The 23,960-nt window shown below is 43.9% G+C and overlaps 1 protein-coding gene across 1 annotated transcript; it reads left to right on the plus strand.

The window, feature by feature from the left end:
- The first annotated feature begins 1,636 nt into the window (after positions 1 to 1,636).
- On the plus strand, positions 1,637 to 21,902 carry LOC138647383 (solute carrier family 26 member 6-like). Its single transcript, XM_069736339.1, has 21 exons — positions 1,637 to 1,862; positions 2,791 to 2,976; positions 3,789 to 3,928; positions 4,007 to 4,117; positions 4,253 to 4,419; positions 7,532 to 7,696; positions 7,827 to 7,979; positions 9,691 to 9,773; positions 10,055 to 10,202; positions 10,961 to 11,074; positions 11,311 to 11,388; positions 11,683 to 11,778; positions 13,998 to 14,104; positions 15,260 to 15,329; positions 15,840 to 15,932; positions 17,686 to 17,802; positions 18,060 to 18,128; positions 18,284 to 18,469; positions 20,975 to 21,029; positions 21,227 to 21,363; positions 21,662 to 21,902. Exons 2-21 carry the CDS (start codon positions 2,837 to 2,839, stop codon positions 21,683 to 21,685), a joined length of 2,253 nt encoding a protein of 750 aa, XP_069592440.1. The 5' UTR covers positions 1,637 to 1,862; positions 2,791 to 2,836; the 3' UTR covers positions 21,686 to 21,902.
- The last annotated feature ends 2,058 nt before the right edge of the window (positions 21,903 to 23,960 follow it).

Raw genomic sequence — 23,960 nt, forward strand, 5'->3', positions numbered from 1 at the left:
CAGTGGGACACGTCTGGCACTGCAGGATCTGAGTCCATGGTGGCGTAGTGTGTTACTTATGGTAGGCCTTGTTACATTGGTCCCAGCTCTCTGCAGTTCATTCACTAGGTCCCCCCGCGTGGTTCTGGGATTTTTGCTCACCGTTCTTGTGATCATTCTGACCCCACGGGGTGGGATTTTGCGTGGAGCCCCAGATCGAGGGAGATTATCAGTGGTCTTGTATGTCTTCCATTTTCTAATTATTGCTCCCACTGTTGATTTCTTCACTCCAAGCTGGTTGGCTATTGCAGATTCAGTCTTCCCAGCCTGGTGCAGGGCTACAATTTTGTTTCTGGTGTCCTTTGACAGCTCTTTGGTCTTCACCATAGTGGAGTTTGGAGTCAGACTGTTTGAGGGTGTGCACAGGTGTCTTTTTATACTGATAACAAGTTTAAACAGGTGCCATTACTACAGGTAATGAGTGGAGGAAAGAGGAGACTCTTAAAGAAGAAGTTACAGGTCTGTGAGAGCCAGAAATCTTGATTGTTTGTTTCTGACCAAATACTTATTTTCCACCATAATATGCAAAAAAAATGATAAAAAAACAGACAATGTGATTTTCTGGATTTTTTTTTCTCAGTTTGTCTCCCATAGTTGAGGTCTACCTATGATGTAAATTACAGACGCCTCTCATCTTTTTAAGTGGTGGAACTTGCACTATTGCTGACTGACTAAATACTTTTTTGCCCCACTGTATGTATTTTTATGCACGTATACCCCTATTTTTTATTAATATGTTACTCTAAGTACTTTCTTTTTAAATGAATTGTTTATGGCTAATAGGCTAACATTGAACTTTATTTGAGCATTAATTATTAGGGTTTACATTCACATATTTATTCATTTTTTTATACCAGTCGCTATCTAAAATAAATAAGAGAATTCTTTATATTTAATATATACAGTATATTTTTTCTATATTCTCTCTCTCTATATATATTTTATTTTTACCAATTGGCCTGACATACCCTGGCCCCCACATACAGTTTAATTAATTTATTTTGTTTCTTTTATATTTTTGATTTTAAATTATTTCAATAAAATTCCTTGATTTTTATTATGTATTTTTGTGTCATTTTGCCTTCTTCCATCCAGCCTTGTTTTCCAAGTGGGTGTGATCATGAACCTCAATTCGTGTGCATCCACTTAAGGACAACGCCCACTTGGTAAAAAGATTGATTTATATAAAGGGAAGAGAAAGCCATATCGCGGGAATGGAGAGGAGCAAAAGCAACGTTGGATTCAGGAGAACAGCGGCATTTATATAAGGCAAAAAAAACTCCGTAACTGACAGATCCTTTTACTGCTGTATATGAAATAACAAGTGTCGCACAATATAACAAATGACGACACCTGACGCTGCGTTTTATATAATCGCCCATTGTGCGGGTGGCGGGCGCGGTGCTGTGACGGTGGCGCTTGTGTCAGATTTCGGCTCTCCTGCTTGTAGTCGACACAGTCGTAAATTTGTGACCTGGATGTTTACAATGATCTACATAATAAAAAAAGAAATGGAGCAGCCAAAGTGGCCAAACAATAGGGACTTTTGATGAACCCTTTGTTTTTTTCGGAGGGTCATGTGACTGGCATCGCCAAGGTCACAGTGAAATAATTGCTTTACAAGTGTTGGCGTTTCTGTCTGCGCACTGGGCCACCTTTGTTGTGGTGCAGGAGGTACGGGAAGGCAGAGTAAATACGATTGAGCAATAATAAGGGCGACGTCGTATAAATACAGGGTACGATTGATAGAAAATCACATATACACAGTGCCGGTCATTACTGAACTGCAGCCAGAAAGCTCAATACTTGGATCATATTTGATGGTAAGTAACTTTTTCATCTTGCTGTTACTTGTAGTTCCCGTAACATTGTATTAATCTGTTAAGAGGACTCTATGAACTTGCAATATCTCAGCATCCTAGACCCCTGGGGGGTGACCTGTACTTACTGCAGTCACATCAGTGATCTGCAGCCATTGTGCAAGACCACAACTCCCAGTATGCCCAGTCAGTCAGGACATGATGGAGGTAGCAAACCATTGACTTACGGTGCTTTCAGATTGCGTTTAGGCGTCTGTTCAGTGGCCCCATCGGGGCCTACGTCTGAACCCCCAGCTAAGCGGGACATATGTGCTGATGGGGCCATAGACTACAATGGTGAACGTGCGCTCTGCCGCGCATCATTTTCAGGCGTATACACCTACCGGAGGCAGGAACGCGGATGCAGGCTACTATGTTTGACTGTCCGCCTCCCGTAGACTTACAAGCCTGAGAATGATGCACGGCGGAGCGCACGTTCACAGTCAGCACCATTATAGTCTATGGTCCTAATCCTGTTTTGCAGGGGGGTCGGCGCTGAGCGGGTACCAAAATGCAATGTGAACGCACCCTGACATCTGCATGTGACTATATAGATAGATCTTGTATTTTTGTAGAGATCTGATTTTATTATTAACCCTTAGAAGTAGCTACTTAGATGCAGTTTTTTATTTATTTATTATTTTTAGATGATGAGATAAGAAAGTAAGGGGAAAAGTGGTGGGTGAGTGGCGGCTCAGACTGCGTAAAGCTTGTTTGCCTGGTACCTTGGAAACATAAAGGTCTGCATGAGAGCTGTACACCAAAACCAATTCGATTTTCTTTTTCTTAATATAGGCAATAAAAGTAATTGGCTGCAAAAAAAATCCAGATTTTTCTTGGACAACAATTCTTGACGTGTAAACGCAATAATGAGAAATTCTTTTCTTGACAGTAATGCCGATCTTGGCCGATCGTTTTCCCAATAGAGATCTATAATAATGGAGAAGCAGGGCTTGGTGCACCGGCAATGCCACCCCCGGAGGCAGCAAGCCATGAGTGAGGCCGATCTGGACAGAATAGCTCCAAGGACCAGCGATGCAAGACCGTCCTTCTGGAGAAGATGTAAGAGCCGGATACGGTGAGTGGAGCATTCAGATTTTCCTAGTTCTATCCATTTTTGGGGAAAATGACCCCTTGCACAGCCTTCATAGACCTGCATCCCAGAATCCCATATAGCAAGTATGGCCGGATATAGGGAAGGAGGTAATCCACGCACCTTCCAGGGAGGACATCAGTGTGAAAACCACTTGTATCCACATAGGAACCCTGGTAGACCTTGTTTGGTCAAGAAGTGTAGGAACCCTTTGTAAGTAAAAAAGTTAGTGTTTCATCTTACACTTGTAGAAAGAATCCTCATAGTTCAAGAAAAATCAGAGCACGGAAGACCTCTCTGCCCAACGCTGAAACTTATATAAAAAAAGAAGAAGATCCAGCTCAGGAATAAGATTGAGAAAATGTATTTCAACATTCTAAAATTGGAAAGCTGCTTACAGATGACCAGCAGATTATTGAAAGAGAACAGCTGGTCATCTGTAAGCAGCTCTCCAATTTTAGAATGTTGAAATACATTTTCTCAATCTTATTCAGGAGCCGGATTCTTCGTCTTTTTCATATAAGTGTAGGAACCCACCATGCTGGTATCCAGGGTCAGAAATGGAAGAAGGGTCCATAATGACTGGGCTCCAGCAGTAATGGCAAAATGTGAAAACATGACTTTTACTGTGCAATTAAAAACAAAAATAAAAAAAAGATTAGGGATCCATAAGCTTACATGTTTCAGGATAGCAACCTTTATTGATGGCCTATTCGCGGGCCTGGGAAGGACCCTCCCGGGCGCTGTCATGGTGGTCACTCCGGCTCTTCTAATGTTAATATCCCTTCTATTTCCAGATGTTCTCAGACCACGGCAAAGTCCCTGCTGCTAAAATATGTCCCTGTCCTTCGGTGGCTTCCGCGGTATCCGATCCGTGACTGGATATTGGGGGACCTCATTTCTGGGATTAGCGTTGGTATAATCCAGTTACCGCAAGGTAATTAATCTCTAAATCCTGATCATAATTGTTAATTGCTGTAATTACCGTGTGTAACATCTTCATGCTTTATTTCAGGTTTGGCGTACTCGCTCCTGGCTGGCCTGCCCCCCGTCTTTGGCCTCTATACGTCCTTCTATCCGGTCTTTATATACTTCCTTCTCGGGACTTCTAGACATATATCTGTAGGTGGGTTCTGTGCTGTTTATCAGGGGGTGTATATATGTCACTTATAATCCAGCTGCACTTTTATAATGTAATAACTTTAGACTTAGTGGCCATTTAATTATGGGTATTATATAATTTTATTTTTATGTCGCTCAGGTTCATTTGCGGTGGTGTGTGTCATGATCGCCAGTGTGACTGAATCTTTGGCGCCCAATGAAAACTTCCTACTTGGAGACAATTCAACAAATATAGACGTGGCTGCCCGAGACCTGATGAGAGTGGAGCTCTCTATGGCTCTGGCTTTTCTTGTAGGACTTTTTCAAGTAAGATGTTATTATATAATAACTCTAATAATGTACAGGCTAAATTTCCAATTATACATTTGAACTTAAAGAGTATCTCTTAATGTACTTATTTTCTCCATAAGTCAATACTAAAGATGAAAATGGGAAACTTTGTAATATATCTCATAAAGGCAATCTGCTTCTTTTTCCTACTGGACTGATCTTTCACCCTCAATTCATGGACAAAATCTGTATTCTGCAAAGACAGATTTTCCCATTATTGAGAGAGGAGACGTCAGTTTGTGCTCATAAGATCCTATGCAGAGGGAAGGCGGCGCTAGAGGCAAACAGACATTGTGCTGTAAAGTCACCAGAGACCACTGTCAAAGTGCAACTGTCCCTTCAGGTGAACTAGCAGAAGTACTGTATACGTGTCTGCCCCGAGCGCCTCCTTCCCTCAGCGTAGATTCCTATGAGCAGAAGCTGCCGTCTCCTGTGTCAGCAATAGGAAAATCCATCTTCACTGAATACAGATTTTACCCATGAATTAAGAGTGAAAAATTAGTACAGGAGGACAAAGGAGCGGATATATTACAAAGATTTTATTTTCATGTGCACTTTTGGTTTACGAAATAAGATTAATTTGTAATTTTAATGTTTAATTGCCAAGCACCAAAATGTTTGTAAATGCATTACATTACTGATCCTGAGTTACCTCCTGTATTATACCCCAGAGCTGCACTCACTATTCTGCTGGAGCAGACACTGTGTACATACATTACTGATCCTGAGTTACCTCCTGTATTATACCCCAGAGCTGCACTCACTATTCTGCTGGAGCAGACACTGTGTACATACATTACTGATCCTGAGTTACATCCTGTATTATACCCCAGAGCTGCACTCACTATTCTGCTGGTGTGGTCACTGTGTATATACATTACATTAGATCTTGAGTTACATCCTATATTATACCCCAGATCTGCACTCACTATTCTGCTGGTGCAGTCACTGTGTACATACATTACTGATCCTGAGTTACCTCCTGTATTATACCCCAGAGCTGCACTCACTATTCTGCTGGAGCAGACACTGTGTACATACATTACTGATCCTGAGTTACCTCCTGTATTATACCCCAGAGCTGCACTCACTATTCTGCTGGAGCAGACACTGTGTACATACATTACTGATCCTGAGTTACATCCTGTATTATACCCCAGAGCTGCACTCACTATTCTGCTGGTGTGGTCACTGTGTATATACATTACATTAGATCTTGAGTTACATCCTATATTATACCCCAGATCTGCACTCACTATTCTGCTGGTGCAGTCACTGTGTACATACATTACTGATCCTGAGTTACATCCTGTATTATACTCCAGAGCTGCACTCACTATTCTGCTGGTGCAGTCACTGTGTACATACATTACTGATCCTGAGTTACATCCTGTATTATACTCCAGAGCTGCACTCACTATTCTGCTGGTGCAGTCACTGTGTACATACATTACATTACTGATCCTGAGTTACATCCTGTATTATACTTCAGAGCTGCACTCACTATTCTGCTGGTGCAGTCATTGTGTACATACATTACATTACTGATCCTGAGTTACATCCTGTATTATACTTCAGAGCTGCACTCACTATTCTGCTGGTGCAGTCACTGTGTACATACATTACATTACTGATCCTGAGTTACATCCTGTATTATACTTCAGAGCTGCACTCACTATTCTGCTGGTGCAGTCATTGTGTACATACATTACATTACTGATCCTGAGTTACATCCTGTATTATACCCCAGAGCTGCACTCACTATTCTGCTGGTGCAGTCACTGTGTACATACATTACATTACTGATCCTGAGTTACATCCTGTATTATACTCCAGAGCTGCACTCACTATTCTGCTGGTGCAGTCACTGTGTACATACATTACTGATCCTGAGTTACATCCTGTATTATACTCCAGAGCTGCACTCACTATTCTGCTGGTGCAGTCACTGTGTACATGCATTACATTACTGATCCTGAGTTACTTCCTGTATTATACTTCAGAGCTGCACTCACTATTCTGCTGGTGCAGTCACTGTGTACATACATTACATTACTGATCCTGAGTTACATCCTGTATTATACCCCAGAGCTGCACTCACTATTCTGCTGGTGCATTCACTGTGTACATACATTACTGATCCTGAGTTACATCCTGTATTATACCTCAGAGCTGCACTCACTATTCTGCTGGTGCAGTCACTGTGTACATACATTACATTACTGATCCTGAGTTACATCCTGTATTATACCCCAGAGCTGCACTCACTATTCTGCTGGTGGAGTCACTGTGTACATACATTACTGATCCTGAGTTACATCCTGTATTATACTTCAGAGCTGCACTCACTATTCTGCTGGTGCAGTCACTGTGTACATACATTACATTACTGATCCTGAGTTACATCCTGTATTATACCCCAGAGCTGCACTCACTATTCTGCTGGTGCATTCACTGTGTACATACATTACTGATCCTGAGTTACATCCTGTATTATACCTCAGAGCTGCACTCACTATTCTGCTGGTGGAGTCACTGTGTACATACATTACATTACTGATCCTGAGTTACATCCTGTATTATACTTCAGAGCTGCACTCACTATTCTGCTGGTGCAGTCACTGTGTACATACATTACATTACTGATCCTGAGTTACATCCTGTATTATACCCCAGATCTGCACTCACTATTCTGCTGGTGCAGTCACTGTGTACACACATTACATTACTGATCCTGAGTTACATCCTGTATTATACTCCAGAGCTGCACTCTCTATTCTGCTGGTGCATTCACTGTGTACATACATTACTGATCCTGAGTTACATCCTGTATTATACTCCAGAGCTGCACTCACTATTCTGCTGGTGCAGTCACTGTGTACAGACATTACATTACTGATCCTGAGTTACATCCTGTATTATCCTCCAGAGCTGCACTCACTATTCTGCTGGTGCAGTCACTGTGTACATACATTACATTACTGATCCTGGTAATTCAGGAGTACGGGATAAGTAAGGTTTGGTGTATTGATGTCTTTTATATCTATAGTTGGTGCTGATCTTTATTAACCCTTTCCTCCATCAATAGATAGCTCTGGGCGTCATTCAGTTTGGATTTGTGGTCACCTACCTCTCGGACCCCCTAATAAGTGGCTACACAACGGCATCGGCTGTCCACGTTCTGGTGTCACAACTGAAATACCTCTTCGGTATTAGATTGAGCCAGAAGACGGAGCCGCTGTCATTAATATATGTAAGTTCCATTGTCGGGAGTGATTCTGCTTTATACATCTACTTTGGAGACAACCTCTCGATTTGATTCAAAGAAGACGACCATGATATTGAATCTTTGAGATTTCTCTGTTTTCTTCCCTTGTATTTAGACCATCGTTAAGATCTTCTCGAGAATTACAAAAACCAATATCGGCTCGTTGGTCACCAGCATCATCGCCATCGTCGTCCTCCTGCTAATGAAATTTCTGAATGAGAAGTTTACTTCCAAACTGCTTATTCCAGTTCCCATTGAGCTGATCATGGTAAATCTCATCTACTAAGTTCTCTAGATCTGCATTTGTTCATGTTTATCTGGTTTTGAGAAAGTAGGGTGACAAGTAATATTCCAGAATAATAATTAGATGGCACAAAGTGACAAAAACATGACTGTGTTCTCCCACATGTAGCGTCTTAACTGTCCAAGGGTTACGTCCAGTATTGCAGCTCAGCGCTATTGAAGTAGAGCTTGGTTGCAATACCTGACACAGCCTCTTGACAGGTGTGGCGCTCTCTCAGGAAGAAATCAGTCAAGATTTAAAAAAAAAATATATATATATATATATATACATACAGTATATTGATGGATTGGTGATAACATTCCAAATACTAGGGGTCCCACCACTGGTCAGTAGCTTCTCAGCCAAAAAATGTTTGTATAGCCTACTATGCCCTTTAACCCTTCCATCATATTATGAACATTTTCCTTCAGAAAGAACTGTAGAATGCTTTCTCTTGACAAGGTAAAATAATTTTTACATATGTTAATAGTTAATAAAATAGCACTGAGTTTAAGACTGCAATCTTCATTTGTTAATTTATTAATTTTTAGACCTCCTGATAATAATAAATAATAATCTTTATTTTTATATAGCGCTAACATATTCCGCAGCGCTTTACAGGTTGCACACATTATCATCGCTGTCCCCGATGGGGCTCACAATCTAGATTCCCTATCAGTATGTCTTTGGAATGTGGGAGGAAACCGGAGTACCCGGAGGAAACCCACGCAAACACGGGGAGAACATACAAACTCCTTGCAGATGTTGTCCAAGGTGGGATTAGAACCCAGGACCCCAGCGCTGCAAGGCTGCAGTGCTAACCACTGAGCCACCGTGCTGATATGCAGTTTTCAGCCTGATCCAACTTTCAGATTTTTCTCTTGCGGGAGTGACTCTCCCAGTAATATAGGTTGGATATCTGGTGTGTGTGTATCTAGGGTGCTGCAGTTAGCATTAACTCATATCAGCACAGCTTCTATCCTTCTATTATTTCCTCTTCATGTACTTTCCTTCTCATCTACAAATGTTTTCTCTGCCCTCTCAGATTGTACATGCTTTTTCCCTTTCCCCACTCTTGAGATCTGTTGGGGAAAGCAGTTAGAGTCAGAATCAGAGCACTAAGTTAGATAAAAGACTTGTAGGCACTCTGCAGCACCAAATCGATAGTGTTCATTAAAAAAAATTCTATTTAGAAGATTGCGTAAAATGGTCGTCTCATGTTCTTAAATGGATAAAATTGCAAAATGCTTCCAAAATCAAGCAAATTTGCAATTTACTTAATTACAAGTCCTGTCTGTTCTACTTTTCTATTTTACATCTTGTTGCCTGGGTTACCTGCCGCCTCTGTAGTCTGAGGGGCCAGTCACCTAGGCAAAGAGCATGCGCTGCTTGCAGTCTCTATGGTTTACAGTCTGCGAGCGCAGCTCTGAAAGCTGGCCAGATAATTAGACCCCCTGGCAAAGCTGCCTCTGCTAGCAGCATGGGACGACCATGCCACTGGTCCAAACTATCAATCTTCAGAACCACACCACCCCCTGGCAATCAGGGAGGCTGGAAAGCAGTGTGCTCCTGAAGACAGAAGATTAGAATGATCCTTTTGACTTTACATTTCGAAAGAAAATAAATAGTTTAAAAAAATGTCTGCTTGAAGGTTTACACATCCTTGTAACTAACTAGTAAATCTTACTATTTTCAGCTCATTGTCTCCACTGGAATATCATATGCTGTTGGGCTACATAACAAATTTGGGATAGAGAATGTTGGGCACATCCCTGTGGGGTGAGTAACAGAAATATGACCGCTAATCATCGTTCAAATATTTAATTAAAAAAACCTTTAATTTCTGTCTACCTGCAACTACCACTAGAGGGAGCTCACTGTACAAGAATGTATACAACTCCCATTAAACTTACATGCTCCCTCTAGTGGTGGCTGCAGGTAAACAGGTTTTTATCCTTTACCTGTCTATGTAGGTGAAAAAAGTAACGGAATAATATTACTATTTGGTAATTGTTAATCACTTTAGATAAACCGCACTGACTCACATTATAATTTTTTAGATTAAAGATCCCAATGTTACCCGATTTCAGCCTGTTGGGAGATATTGTTGGAAACGCCTTCACCATTGCTGTGGTGGGCTATGCTATAACCATCTCTTTGGGGAAAGTATTTGCCTCCAAGCATGGTTATAAAGTGGACAGTAACCAGGTGAGCCAATATTGCCAGTTATAACGCACCGTAGAAGTCACCTCCTGAGTGATGGGGGCTGAATTATAGGGGGATGCAGCTGCAGGTTGGAGCTGTCTGTCGACAGGGCGAGAATCCTCTAGAAGACAAACCCGGTGGGAGTTGTTCATAGATGAAATGTGAGGTCTCAGACATGGATTTGGGGGATATATTGGAGGATTACATCGGGGAGCACATGGAAAACCTGCACTTCCATAGCTAAGGCCCAAACCGCTTAGATGCAAAAGTGACTGTTCATCACTGCATCCAAGGGGTTTAAATGCCGTGATCAGAGCCTACGCCGGGTACGTGAGCCTGTTCCATACACATATATTGAATATGGTAAAAGTGGGAGGACAACAGCAAGTGGTGGAGCCATTCTACACTGTCAACCCCCCCACTCAACTCATAGCCCTTGTAGTGTCCATGTGGTCCACCGGCACTGGACAATGTGATCCTGCAGTTGTTACTTAACCCCATCTAAGTCTCGGGTGATCACGTTATTGCTGATGATCTATAAGCAGCAATTATTTCAGGTCTTTACATATTAGTACCCCAAATTGTGGTACATTTTACGCTCTGCCTCCATTCAGGTTTCGCCCCTTTCATACAAATGAATGCAAACGTTGCTCCTTCTGGGAGCAGTCCTACAAAGATTGGAGCTTCACGTTATATTTTTGGGGGTGACCACACACAAATAACATGGCTTGTCCCCATGACACCCCTGTGTTTTATTACAGGAGCTCATCGCTATTGGCTTCAGTAACTTCGTTGGCAGCTTTTTCCAGTGTTTCGCCATTAGCGCCTCTGTGTCCAGGTCTCTTGTCCAGGAAAGTTCTGGAGGAAATACTCAGGTGTGTGATCTACTTGTATCCGTCCCACTCCCTGGGAAAGCTGGGTGACGACAACCAATATGGCTCCACACATTATGCAACTCATAGCAAGTTCTGAGAGATTGATGTCGTCAGCGGATGTTGGGAGTGATCATTGTACTCCAGATGATGAGCCGCATGTTGGAGATCAATACTTGCACATCAACACTGTACGGCCTCATTATATTTCTTCTGCATCTTCTATTTTCTATGTGTAGGTGGCCAGTGCTGTAGCATCTTTTGTCGTCTTCATCATCATATTGCGAGCTGGGGAACTTTTCCAGGACTTGCCGAAGGTAAATGCAGCGCCGGCTTACCTCTGTGTTCAAGGAGCATGATGGAAATATGTGGATAGTGAAGAAACAATTCTCATGTATGGGGTGGGGGCCCACACTGCACTAGGGCCCACCAGTCCGAACCTACAGGTGTCCCCAAAATCCCTTCCACCAGGTGACATCTGTTAGTAACATAGGGCTTTGCAAATGCTTAAATAGCAATTTCCCATTTTTGTGTGATTAGATATATAGATTGTAGGGATTGAAATCACTCAAATAGCAATCGCCTAATATAACATTTTTCCTTTATTTTAGGCCATTTTGGCTTCAATCATCATAGTCAATTTGAAGGGAATGTTTAAACAGTTCTCAGAAGTTCGAGTCTTGTGGAAAAGCAACAGAGTTGACCTGGTGAGTGATGAGTCTCCATCGATAGGCAATCCTCACCCTACAAGTGCACTATAGAAATCCCTACATACTATTATCACCACTGAAAATTGATAGCAAAACTTAAAAGGGTTTACAAATAATAATAATAAAAAAACAACATGTCTTTCTTGCAAAAAAAACAGTGCCACATCTGTCCACAGGTTAGCCAAATTCAATTGGAGGTGAACTGCAATACCGCAGATAACCTGAAACAGGTGTGGTGCTGTCCTTAAAACAAAGCAGTGTGTGCATCAAACTAAGGCCACGTTCACACGTTTAGTATTTGGTCAGTATTTTTACATCAGTGTTTGTAAGTCAAAATGAGGAGTGGAACAATCGGAGGAAAAGTAGAATAGAAACACATCACCACTTCTGTATTTTTCACCCACGCCTGGTTTTGGCTTACAAATACTGATGTAAAATACTGACCAAATACTGAACGTGTGAACGTAGATTAAAGAGGACGTTATGCAGGCCAGCTAATAAAGAGAGAAGCCGGGGATGTCTGCAGGTAGAATGCCGGTGGGTAGGATGCTGGTGGGTAGGATGCCGATGGGTAGGATGCTGTTTGCTGTCAGCAGGTAGGATGCCAGTGGGTAGGTTGCCAGTGGGTAAGATGCTGTTTGCTGTCAGCAGGTAGGATGCTGGTGGGTAGGAGGCTGTTTGCTGTCAGCGGGTAGGATGCCGGTGGGTAGGATGCTGTTTGCTGCTAGCAGGTAGGATGCCGGTGGGTAGGATGCTGTTTGCTGTCAGCAGGTAGGATGCCGGTGGGTAGGATGCTGTTTGCTGTCAGCAGGTAGGATGCCGGTGGGTAGGATGCCGGTGGGTAGGATGTTGTTTGCTGTCTGCAGGTAGGATGCCGGTGGGTAGGATGCTGTTTGCTGTCAGTAGGTAGGATGCCAGTGGGTAGGTTGCCAGTGGGTGAGATGATGTTTGCTGTCAGCAGGTAGGATGCTGGTGGGTAGGAGGCTGTTTGCTGTCAGCGGGTAGGATGCCGGTGGGTAGAATGCTGTTTGCTGCTAGCAGGTAGGATGCCGGTGGGTAGGATGCTGTTTGCTGTCAGCAGGTAGGATGCCGGTGGGTAGGATGCTGTTTGCTGTCAGCAGGTAGGATGCCGGTGGGTAGGATGCCGGTGGGTAGGATGCCGGTGGGTAGGATGTTGTTTGCTGTCTGCAGGTAGGATGCCGGTGGGTAGGATGCTGTTTGCTGTCAGCAGGTAGGATGCCGGTGGGTAGGATGCTGTTTGCTGTCAGCAGGTAGGATGCCGATGGGTAGGATGCTGTTTGCTGTCAGCAGGTAGGATGCCAGTGGGTAGGATGCCGGTGGGTAGGATACTGTTTGCTGTCAGTGGGTAGGAAGCTGTTTGCTGTCAGTAGGTAGGATTTCGGTGGGTAGGTTGCCGGTGGGTAGGATGCTGTTTGCTGTAAGCAGGTAGGATGCGGGTGGGTAGGATGCTGTTTGCTGTCAGCAGGTAGGATGCCGGTGGGTAGGATGCTGTTTGCTGTCAGCAGGTAGGATGCCGGTGGGTAAGATGCTGTTTGCTGTCAGTAGGTAGGATGCCGGTGGGTAGGTTGCCGGTGGGTAGGATGCTGTTTGCGGTCAGCAGGTAGGATGCCGGTGGGTAAGATGCTGTTTGCTGTAAGCAGGTAGGATGCCGGTGGGTAGGATGCTGTTTGCTGTAAGCAGGTAGGATGCCGGTGGGTAAGATGCTGTTTGCTGTAAGCAGGTAGGATGCCGGTGGGTAAGATGCTGTTTGCTGTAAGCAGGTAGGATGCCGGTGGGTAGGATGCTGTTTGCTGTCAGTAGGTAGGATGCCGGTGGGTAGGTTGCCGGTGGGTAGGATGCAGTTTGCTGTCAGCAGGTAGGATGCCGGTGGGTAGGATGCTGTTTGCTGTCAGTAGGTAGGATGCCGGTGGGTAGGATGCTGTTTGCTGTCAGTAGGTAGGATGCCGGTGGGTAGGTTGCCGGTGGGTAGGATGCTGTTTGCGGTCAGCAGGTAGGATGCCGGTGGGTAAGATGCTGTTTGCTGTAAGCAGGTAGGATGCCGGTGGGTAGGATGCGGTTTGCTGTCAGTAGGTAGGTTGCCGGTGGGTAGGATGCAGTTTGCTGTCAGGAAGTAGGATGCCGGTGGGTAGGATGCTGTTTACTCTCATACATTGGTTTCTGTTTGTTCACTTACTGATTTCTTGTATTCTGTTTAGCTGACCTGGTTGGTGACATTTGCTGCCACAATCCTGTTCAATATGGACATTGGTCTGGCCATCTCTGTCGCATTTTCCTTGCTGACTGTTATTTTCAGGACGCAGCTGTGAGTAGTCTATAATAAGCCTCAGTGCCCACATGGTGCCTGTATGCTTGCCGTAATACTGTCATAACCGCTGCCCGTGGCCACCACCAGGGGGATCTCCTCAGTGTGTGCAGTTATATAGCTTCCAGTCAGTTCTATGCTAGCTGTATAAATAACATGTAGTGAGCTCCCCCTAGTGGTGGCTGTATAAATAATATGTAGTGAGCTCCACCTAGTGGTGGCTGTATAAATAATATGTAATGAGTTTCCTTTAGTGGCGGCTGTATAAATATGTAGTGACTCCCTCCCATGGTGGTGGTTGTATAAATAATATGTAATAAGCTCCCCCTAGTGGTGGCTGTAAAAATATGTAATGATTCCCCCCCCTTAGTGGTGGCAGTATAAATAACATGTAATGAACTCCCCTAGTGTTGTCTGTATAAATCTGTATGTTGAGCGCCCCTTAGTGGTGGCTGTATAAATCTGTATTTAGTGAGATCCTCATAGTAGTGGTAGTATAAATCCCTATGTTGTGAGCTCTCCCTAGTTGAAGCTTTATACATCTGTATACACTAAGCTCCCCTTACTGGTGGCTGTATAAATAATATGGAATTAATTCCCTCTCGTGGTGGATGTATATATCTGTATGTATGCAATGAGCTTCCCCTCATGGTTGCTGTATAAATCATATGGAGTGAGCTCTCCCTAGTGGTGGCTGCATTTATCTGCATGCACTGAGCTGTATAAATATGCATAAATTATGTGCAATGAGCTCCCCCTATTGGTGGCTGTATAAATCTGTATGTAGTGAGCTCCCCCTATTGGTGGCTGTATAAATCTGTATGTAGTGAGCTCCCCCTATTGGTGGCTGTATAAATCTGTATGTAGTGAGCTCCCCCTATTGGTGGCTGTATAAATCTGTATGTAGTGTGCTCCCTCTAGTGGTGGCTGCATATGCAGTGAGCGCCCCCTAGTGGTGGCTGCATACAGAAAGAATGATAGCATGAGAAAACAGAGTTCCCCCTATAGAGATGTATAATAAAATGAAATAAATAAATGCTGGATAAAAGCTTTGTGTGAAATGCTCAGTAGGAGGAGCAGAGACCATTCGACGTTTTGCTACATGGTCGGTCTGTTATTGATCTCTCATCAGAGGTGAAATCTTTGCCATTTCAGATCCAATTATTCGGTCCTGGGCCAAGTATATGAAACGAGTGTTTACAGAGATGTGTCGAGATGTCATCAGGTATAAAATACTAACAATACTCTTTGCTTTCCTGCTTACTGACGGTGTCCGCGTACGATCAGATGTTACAGCAAATGATGATGGATCATAAAGTTATGTCCTTTTTTACATGGATTTCTGGTGTGCCAGGCTGTACTAAAGAGACCAACTTACAAGCACGGGCTCCTTCTGGGCACTGGACCTTGGAAACAAGTTGTAAACTATAGAATTAAAAATGCCTCCATTCAAGAGAACAGGGAGGATTTTTAATAAGCAAAGTTGCTTATTTTTACAAGAATTTTGCAATCTTTGACCAAACTTAAGAAGCGACCCCCCATATATGTCAATCACCCCCACAGTCCATTTACAGCAGCCTCCCAGTACCGAGATCCGTCAACAGAGGCTTGTTAACCCTTTCCTTGCAGCAAAGGGAGATTCCAGTCACTGGTAATTAGTGAGGGATCTTGATTTCATACATATATAGCACGGCCGTCTGTAGACTGTTATTATTTATACATTTCCATATTCCAGGCCAAGGAGATACCAAGGATAAAAATCTTCCACTCGTCCTCCACGGTCTATTATGCCAACGCAGACCAGTATCTAGAGACGCTCTGCCAGAAGGTAAAAGTACAGGGACATTTTCAAGTTTAATGTCCATAAAACGGATCAAAAACTTTTGCAACTTTATAATAAACTTTTGTTTGAATTTTCCTTTTGTTATATAATATGTATTTGCTGTCAGTGAATGGCAACACTACTTACATCCAGTGAATGGTATCCCTGCCCTGTCCAATTGACGCAGGTGCAGGACTTGTCACGTGGTCAAAAATGGCGCAATACAGCGTTGTGGTTTTATGCAAACGGCGTGTACAAGCAAAACGCCATGAAATAATGTTTTACACCTCTATAAACCACATGGCCAAAACCTGCGGCACATTACCTGCTCGTGTGAATCGTCCATTGGAAATGATCAGATGAACGTTCAGTTGTGTGTAATTGGGTGCGTGTAGCTCTATGTCCTCATCGACACCGTGGGGGCAGCAGCTGCTAAAAATGGATGAGATTAATGCAGGTCCATGTGGAAAATCAGAGTGTAGCACATTGCTACTAGGTGCCCGGGCGCTATATACATTGCTGCTAGGTGCACGGGCACTATATACATTGCTGCTAGGTGCACGGGCACTATATACATTGCTGCTAGGTGCAGGGGCACTATATACATTGCTGCTAGGTGCCCGGGCGCTATATACATTGCTGCTAGGTGCCCGGGCGCTATATACATTGCTGCTAGGAGCACGGGCACTATATACATTGCTGCTAGGTGCCCGGGCACTATATACATTGCTGCTAGGTGCCCGGGCGCTATATACATTGCTGCTAGGTGCCCGGGCGCTATATACATTGCTGCTAGGTGCACGGGCGCTATATACATTGCTGCTAGGTGCACGGGCGCTATATACATTGCTGCTAGGTGCACGGGCACTATATACATTGCTGCTAGGAGCACGGGCACTATATACATTGCTGCTAGGTGCCCGGGCACTATATACATTGCTGCTAGGTGCCCGGGCACTATATACATTGCTGCTAGGTGCACGGGCGCTATATACATTGCTGCTAGGTGCACGGGCGCTATATACATTGCTGCTAGGTGCCCGGGCCCTATATACATTGCTGCTAGGAGCACGGGCACTATATACATTGCTGCTAGGTGCCCGGGCACTATATACATTGCTGCTAGGTGCCCGGGCACTATATACATTGCTGCTAGGTGCACGGGCGCTATATACATTGCTGCTAGGTGCACGGGCGCTATATACATTGCTGCTAGGTGCCCGGGCGCTATATACATTGCTGCTAGGAGCACGGGCACTATATACATTGCTGCTAGGTGCCCGGGCGCTATATACATTGCTGCTAGGTGCCCGGGCGCTATATACATTGCTGCTAGGTGCCCGGGCGCTATATACATTGCTGCTAGGTGCCCGGGCGCTATATACATTGCTGCTAGGTGCCCGGGCGCTATATACATTGCTGCTAGGTGCCCGGGCGCTATATACATTGCTGCTAGGTGCCCGGGCGCTATATACATTGCTGCTAGGTGCCCGGGCACTATATACATTGCTGCTAGGTGCACGGGCGCTATATACATTGCTGCTAGGTGCACGGGCGCTATATACATTGCTGCTAGGTGCCCGGTCGCTATATACATTGCTGCTAGGTGCCCGGGCGCTATATACATTGCTGCAGAACTGGCTGATTGGCGCACTACCTCTTTGTGTATGGACACTGTATATTGTAGCATGTACTAATGAATGGGCTAATGAATAGGTGAGGCACACGGCTGATCTCTGTGTCCATATCTCCTATATAGTGCGGAGTAGACGTGGAAAAGATGATCGAGAAGAAGAGAAAAGCGATAAAGAAAAAAATTAAAAGGGCACTTAAAGCAATGAAAAAAGTCAAGAAGGAGAATGCGGCCAGCAAGGAGGTGAGGATGTGACTATTCCCGCAGGGCGTTCCTTTCACTCCCAGTATCAATGAGATATACAGATATGCCGTCACATTGAGAGATGGAATGCCCCTTTAAGGGGGTGTCTTCGGCAAGAATCTGACCAGTTTACCCATGCAGTGGCACTATTGCTGCACGACAGCTGCATAAAATTCACTAAAAACTGCAAATTTCTATTTTCTGGTAAATATGACATCTTCTCTTACCATAAACCTGTTACATCGTCTGTCTCGTAGATCACAGGACATGACAACATCGCCTTTGACCGCCTGGATCTTGGAAAACTGGAATATGAGATAGAAAAGGTAACTTTGTTAATTTTGCTTTCATTTACGCTCATTATAATGCAAAGTAAAATGTCGCACTTTGCACAGCTGCATGCTGGGAGTTGTAGTTTTACAATGATGTAAATAAGGTCAGCAACGTCTTAGAATAAATCAGTGATTGTATCTCTCAATAGCACAAGGAGCAGGATATGACTGAGGGATCCATCATAGTTGTACCGGGCCATGCTTCCAATGAAGAGACCTCTGCAAAGAACACCCTGAAGTCGCTGGGGCTGGAGAAACCCGATTTTGACTCATTAATATTGGATTTATCTTCGGTTAATTTTGTGGACACCGTCTGTGTCAGCATTTTAAGAAAAGTATGTTTATTGAATTTATTTATTTTTTTTAAATTGGGTTTTACTATACAGTGAGAGGGGCTGCCGGGGTTGGTGGTGGTCTTTTCTATCTCAATGAGAGCAAAGAGTTGTCCGATGTCATCTCAATCCCTTTCTAACAATATGTACGGTAAGTCCTGTAGGATCCAGGAGAGTCCTGAAAAAAATGTAGCAAATAGAATAAGGTTCTGATAAACATAAAAATAAAACCTGAAAACTGTATTAATACAGTCCAGAATTGGCATAAGACCTGACAACCTGATCTACATGGCCCAGAGCAGGATCTGACAACCTGATCTACATGGCCCAGAGCAGGATCTGACAACCTGATCTACATGGCCCAGAGCAGGATCTGACAACCTGATCTACATGGCCCAGAGCAGGATCTGACAACCTGATCTACATGGCCCAGAGCAGGACCTGACAACTTTATCTACATGGCCCAGAGCAGGACCTGACAACCTTATCTACATGGCCCAGAGCAGGACCTGACAACTTTATCTACATGGCCCAGAGCAGGATCTGACAACTTTATCTACATGGCCCAGAGCAGGACCTGACAACCTTATCTACATGGCCCAGAGCAGGACCTGACAACCTTATCTACATGGCCCAGAGCAGGACCTGACAACCTTATCTACATGGCCCAGAGCAGGACCTGACAACCTGATCTACATGGCCCAGAGCAGGATCTGACAACCTGATCTACATGGCCCAGAGCAGGACCTGACAACTTTATCTACATGGCCCAGAGCAGGACCTGACAACCTTATCTACATGGCCCAGAGCAGGACCTGACAACTTTATCTACATGGCCCAGAGCAGGACCTGACAACCTTATCTACATGGCCCAGAGCAGGATCTGACAACCTGATCTACATGGCCCAGAGCAGGACCTGACAACTTTATCTACATGGCCCAGAGCAGGATCTGACAACCTTATCTACATGGCCCAGAGCAGGACCTGACAACCTTATCTACATGGCCCAGAGCAGGACCTGACAACCTTATCTACATGGCCCAGAGCAGGACCTGACAACCTTATCTACATGGCCCAGAGCAGGACCTGACAACCTGATCTACATGGCCCAGAGCAGGACCTGACAACTTTATCTACATGGCCCAGAGCAGGACCTGACAACCTTATCTACATGGCCCAGAGCAGGACCTGACAACCTTATCTACATGGCCCAGAGCAGGACCTGACAACTTTATCTACATGGCCCAGAGCAGGACCTGACAACCTTATCTACATGGCCCAGAGCAGGATCTGACAACCTGATCTACATGGCCCAGAGCAGGACCTGACAACTTTATCTACATGGCCCAGAGCAGGATCTGACAACCTTATCTACATGGCCCAGAGCAGGACCTGACAACCTTATCTACATGGCCCAGAGCAGGACCTGACAACCTTATCTACATGGCCCAGAGCAGGACCTGACAACCTTATCTACATGGCCCAGAGCAGGACCTGACAACTTTATCTACATGGCCCAGAGCAGGACCTGACAACCTTATCTACATGGCCCAGAGCAGGACCTGACAACCTTATCTACATGGCCCAGAGCAGGACCTGACAACCTGATCTACAAGGCCCAGAGCAGGACCTGACAACCTGATCTACATGGCCCAGAGCAGGACCTGACAACCTGATCTACAAGGCCCAGAGCAGGATCTGACAACCTGATCTACAAGGCCCAGAGCAGGACCTGACAACCTTATCTACATGGCCCAGAGCAGGACCTGACAACTTTATCTACATGGCCCAGAGCAGGACCTGACAACCTGATCTACATGGCCCAGAGCAGGACCTGGCAACCTTATCTACATGGCCCAGAGCAGGACCTGACAACTTTATCTACATGGCCCAGAGCAGGACCTGACAACCTGATCTACATGGCCCAGAGCAGGACCTGGCAACCTTATCTACATGGCCCAGAGCAGGATCTGGCAACCTTATCTACATGGCCCAGAGCAGGACCTGACAACTTTATCTACATGGCCCAGAGCAGGACCTGACAACCTTATCTACATGGCCCAGAGCAGGACCTGACAACTTTATCTACATGGCCCAGAGCAGGACCTGGCAACCTTATCTACATGGCCCAGAGCAGGACCTGACAACCTTATCTACATGGCCCAGAGCAGGACCTGACAACTTTATCTACATGGCCTAGAGCAGGACCGGGCAACCTTATCTACATGGCCCAGAGCAGGACCTGACAACCTGATCTACATGGCCCAGAGCAGGACATGACCATATTCACATCATCCTGACAACTCTACTCACAGAATTCAGTATAAAGATAAAACTGGAAACTTTATTAACACAAGCAGAATCACTGACCACCTAACCCTCAGCCATATTACAGACCCTTAATCCCCACTACTTTGGGAGATGAACAAAGTAGATTTATGTTAATGATTTAGAAAATCATCTTTCAACTTCCATAAATATATAGATTTAATTTATATCTTTTTCAGATCTTCAAAAACTTTGCAGAGATTGAAGTGGACGTCTACCTGGCCTGCTGCAATGGTAAAGGCATAATAATAATAATAATAATAATAATTTAATTTGCACTTTACAAATCTGATGATGTGGTGGTCATGGGTGTCAGTGATGGAGGGGATGCATCACTGAGAAACTGTACAGATAAGTAATTTGGGGGTCTGGAAAAGTCGGGAGGAAATCTTTATGGTTCCTATTTCTAAATTAAATGTTTATTCCATCAGCGACGGTGATGAAGGGACTGGAGGACGGGAACCTATTTAATGAAAATTTCACCAAGTTTCAAATCTTCCCCTCTATCCACGACGCCGTTACTTATCTCACGATGGACCACAATCAGATTTCCATTCATGAAGAAAACGTGAGTGAGGGAAGGGGGCTTCAACTGGTCTGTACATAATAATAATTTTATTTATATAGCGCCAACATAGACTGCACAGAGTGTCTGTTGTCTGTTACCATAACGACACATAGGTCTACATAGGACCTGTATGCACAAAACAGTAGTGATATTGGCCAAATTGCTTCTTTGTTTAAATTCTGAATGTAATGGTTACAAAAGTCTACATACCCTGTTTGTTAGAATCATGTGCGCTCACCCTGTGGGGTCTAACGATTAATATCATAATTATTGTTATTAATCACCCTCTTTCTTACAGAGAGCTCCAGATACAAGACTATAATCCATACGCCTGATGAATGAAGCGAGCACTGTGTGTTTTCAGCCTACAATCCACAATGGTTCAGTCTTCTACAGATAATAATTGTTCATTAATACATGTTTGTGATATCGCTGGACAAGACTATTGTGTATATTGGGCGTGTATGTACAGTATATGGTCGTATGTCATGATGATGAAATGTATAGATCTGTAAATAAAGTCTGTTCTTTCATTCTTACTCCCGGTTACTGTTTTATGTTCTAATTTTCTGATGCTGCAGTTAGAAGATCTGGGGCCTCGCCACCAACATTACGACTTAACAGGAGCTTCTCTTCCATTATGAGTATTTATGGCTTTGTATTAAGCTTAAAAATATAAGATTGAATTGGTGCCCATCAAAGGCTTTGCTAGCGGGCAGCTCAGGAGGAGAAACATCTGAGTGGGCCCCTAACTAGTAATCCAGTATTCTGCACGCCTATTGTCCTCCTTACAGTATATTACACTCCCCATAGGCCTCCATACAGTATTCTACACTTCCCATATATAGAAGAATACCGACCACCAGAGACATAGACCGCCTACCAAGAAATTAGTGGCACGGATATACAAATCAATCTCAAGGCTCCTAAAGGGACTTCACATAAAGTACTAAGTAACTACAGTGAAAAATAAACTGAGTAACACAGGTGAATAAATAAAAGGACTGTGTAACTATAAAAAATAGGGGTTAAAGCAGTATATATTACCCAAAATGCAGGTGCAAACAGTGCAATGTGCAATATGCATAGGAGAGCCAAAAAAGTGCTATGTGCTAATGATACAAAGTACAATGGTACTTTAGGAGGAATAGAGGGAATGCCAATACCTTAAATGGTGCCACCGATCCAAACAATGCGCACCCTGACGCGCGTTTCGGATTTCCAAATCCTTCCCCCTGACGAAGGATTTGGAAATCCGAAACACGCGTCGGGGTGCGCATTGTTTGGATCGGTGGCACCATTTAAGGTATTGGCATTCCCTCTATTCCTCCTAAAGTACCATTGTACTTTGTATCATTAGCACATAGCACTTTTTTGGCTCTCCTTTGCATATTGCACATTGCACTGTTTGCACCTGCATTTTGGGTAATATATACTGCTTTAACCCCTATTTTTTATAGTTACACAGTCCTTTTATTTATTCACCTGTGTTACTCAGTTTATTTTTCACTGTAGTTACTTAGTACTTTATGTGAAGTCCCTTTAGGAGCCTTGAGATTGATTCTCCCTTTTATGCTACACCCCATGCCAATCCTGGCTTTTATATATTGGTGATCATTTTATATACATATTTGTCACCTACTGTATTATTGTTTTTATCGTCCAACATGTGCACATGTAACTATTATGTTGTTACCATTTTCAAATTAATAAAGTAATATTCTACATAACGTATATCCGTGCCACTAATTTCTTGGTAGGCGGTCTATGTCTCTGGTGGTTGGTATTCTTCTATCTATGTGAGTGGCTTCCACTCAATCCTTTTGTTATCACTGGGGTTCACCTTAAAAGGTACATACACGTTTATGTGCGTGTATGTGTACATATATGTGTATATACATATGTACATGTGGGTGATGGTACATGAAAATTATCCTACCCTTTAAGTGTTAACAACTTTGTTTCTACTTCCCATATATACTAGACTCCCCGTTGTCTCCCACACGGTATACTGCACTCCCCATAGTCCTCCATACAGTATGCTGCACTCTCCATAGTCCTCCATACAGTATACTGAACTCCCCATAGTCCTGAAGACACAAAAGAGAATAGTAAAACCAAAAACACTCAGTTTGAAAAAATGTTGCAGTAATCCGCAAGTGCTAGTAAAAGATGTAAAAAACAGGGTATTTGGTTGATACGTTTTTTGCAAAAAATGTATACTAAGCTGCTCTACCAATCTTCACGGTATACCCTTATCAGAGCAGTCCTAACTAATGTATGCAATCCCTATCTGATGTATTTAAAAACCTGATCATCTGTATATCTGGTTATATCTGGTCAAACTGAGTGTTTTTGGTTTTACTATTCTCTTTTGTGTCTTCAGGTTTCTTGGTGGTGTGTGAACATGATCATACAGACTTGTTCACTGTGCAAGTAGCCCATGTGTTCCTGTTTCCACTTCCCATACTCCGCAATACAGTATACTGCACTCCCCATATATACTGGACTCCCCGTTGTCTCCCACACGGTATACTGCACTCCCCATAGTCCTCCATACAGTATGCTGCACTCCCCATATTCCTCCATACAGTATA

This window comes from Ranitomeya imitator, chromosome 8 (assembly GCF_032444005.1).
Source record: "Ranitomeya imitator isolate aRanImi1 chromosome 8, aRanImi1.pri, whole genome shotgun sequence".
NCBI classification, from domain to species: Eukaryota; Metazoa; Chordata; class Amphibia; order Anura; family Dendrobatidae; genus Ranitomeya; species Ranitomeya imitator.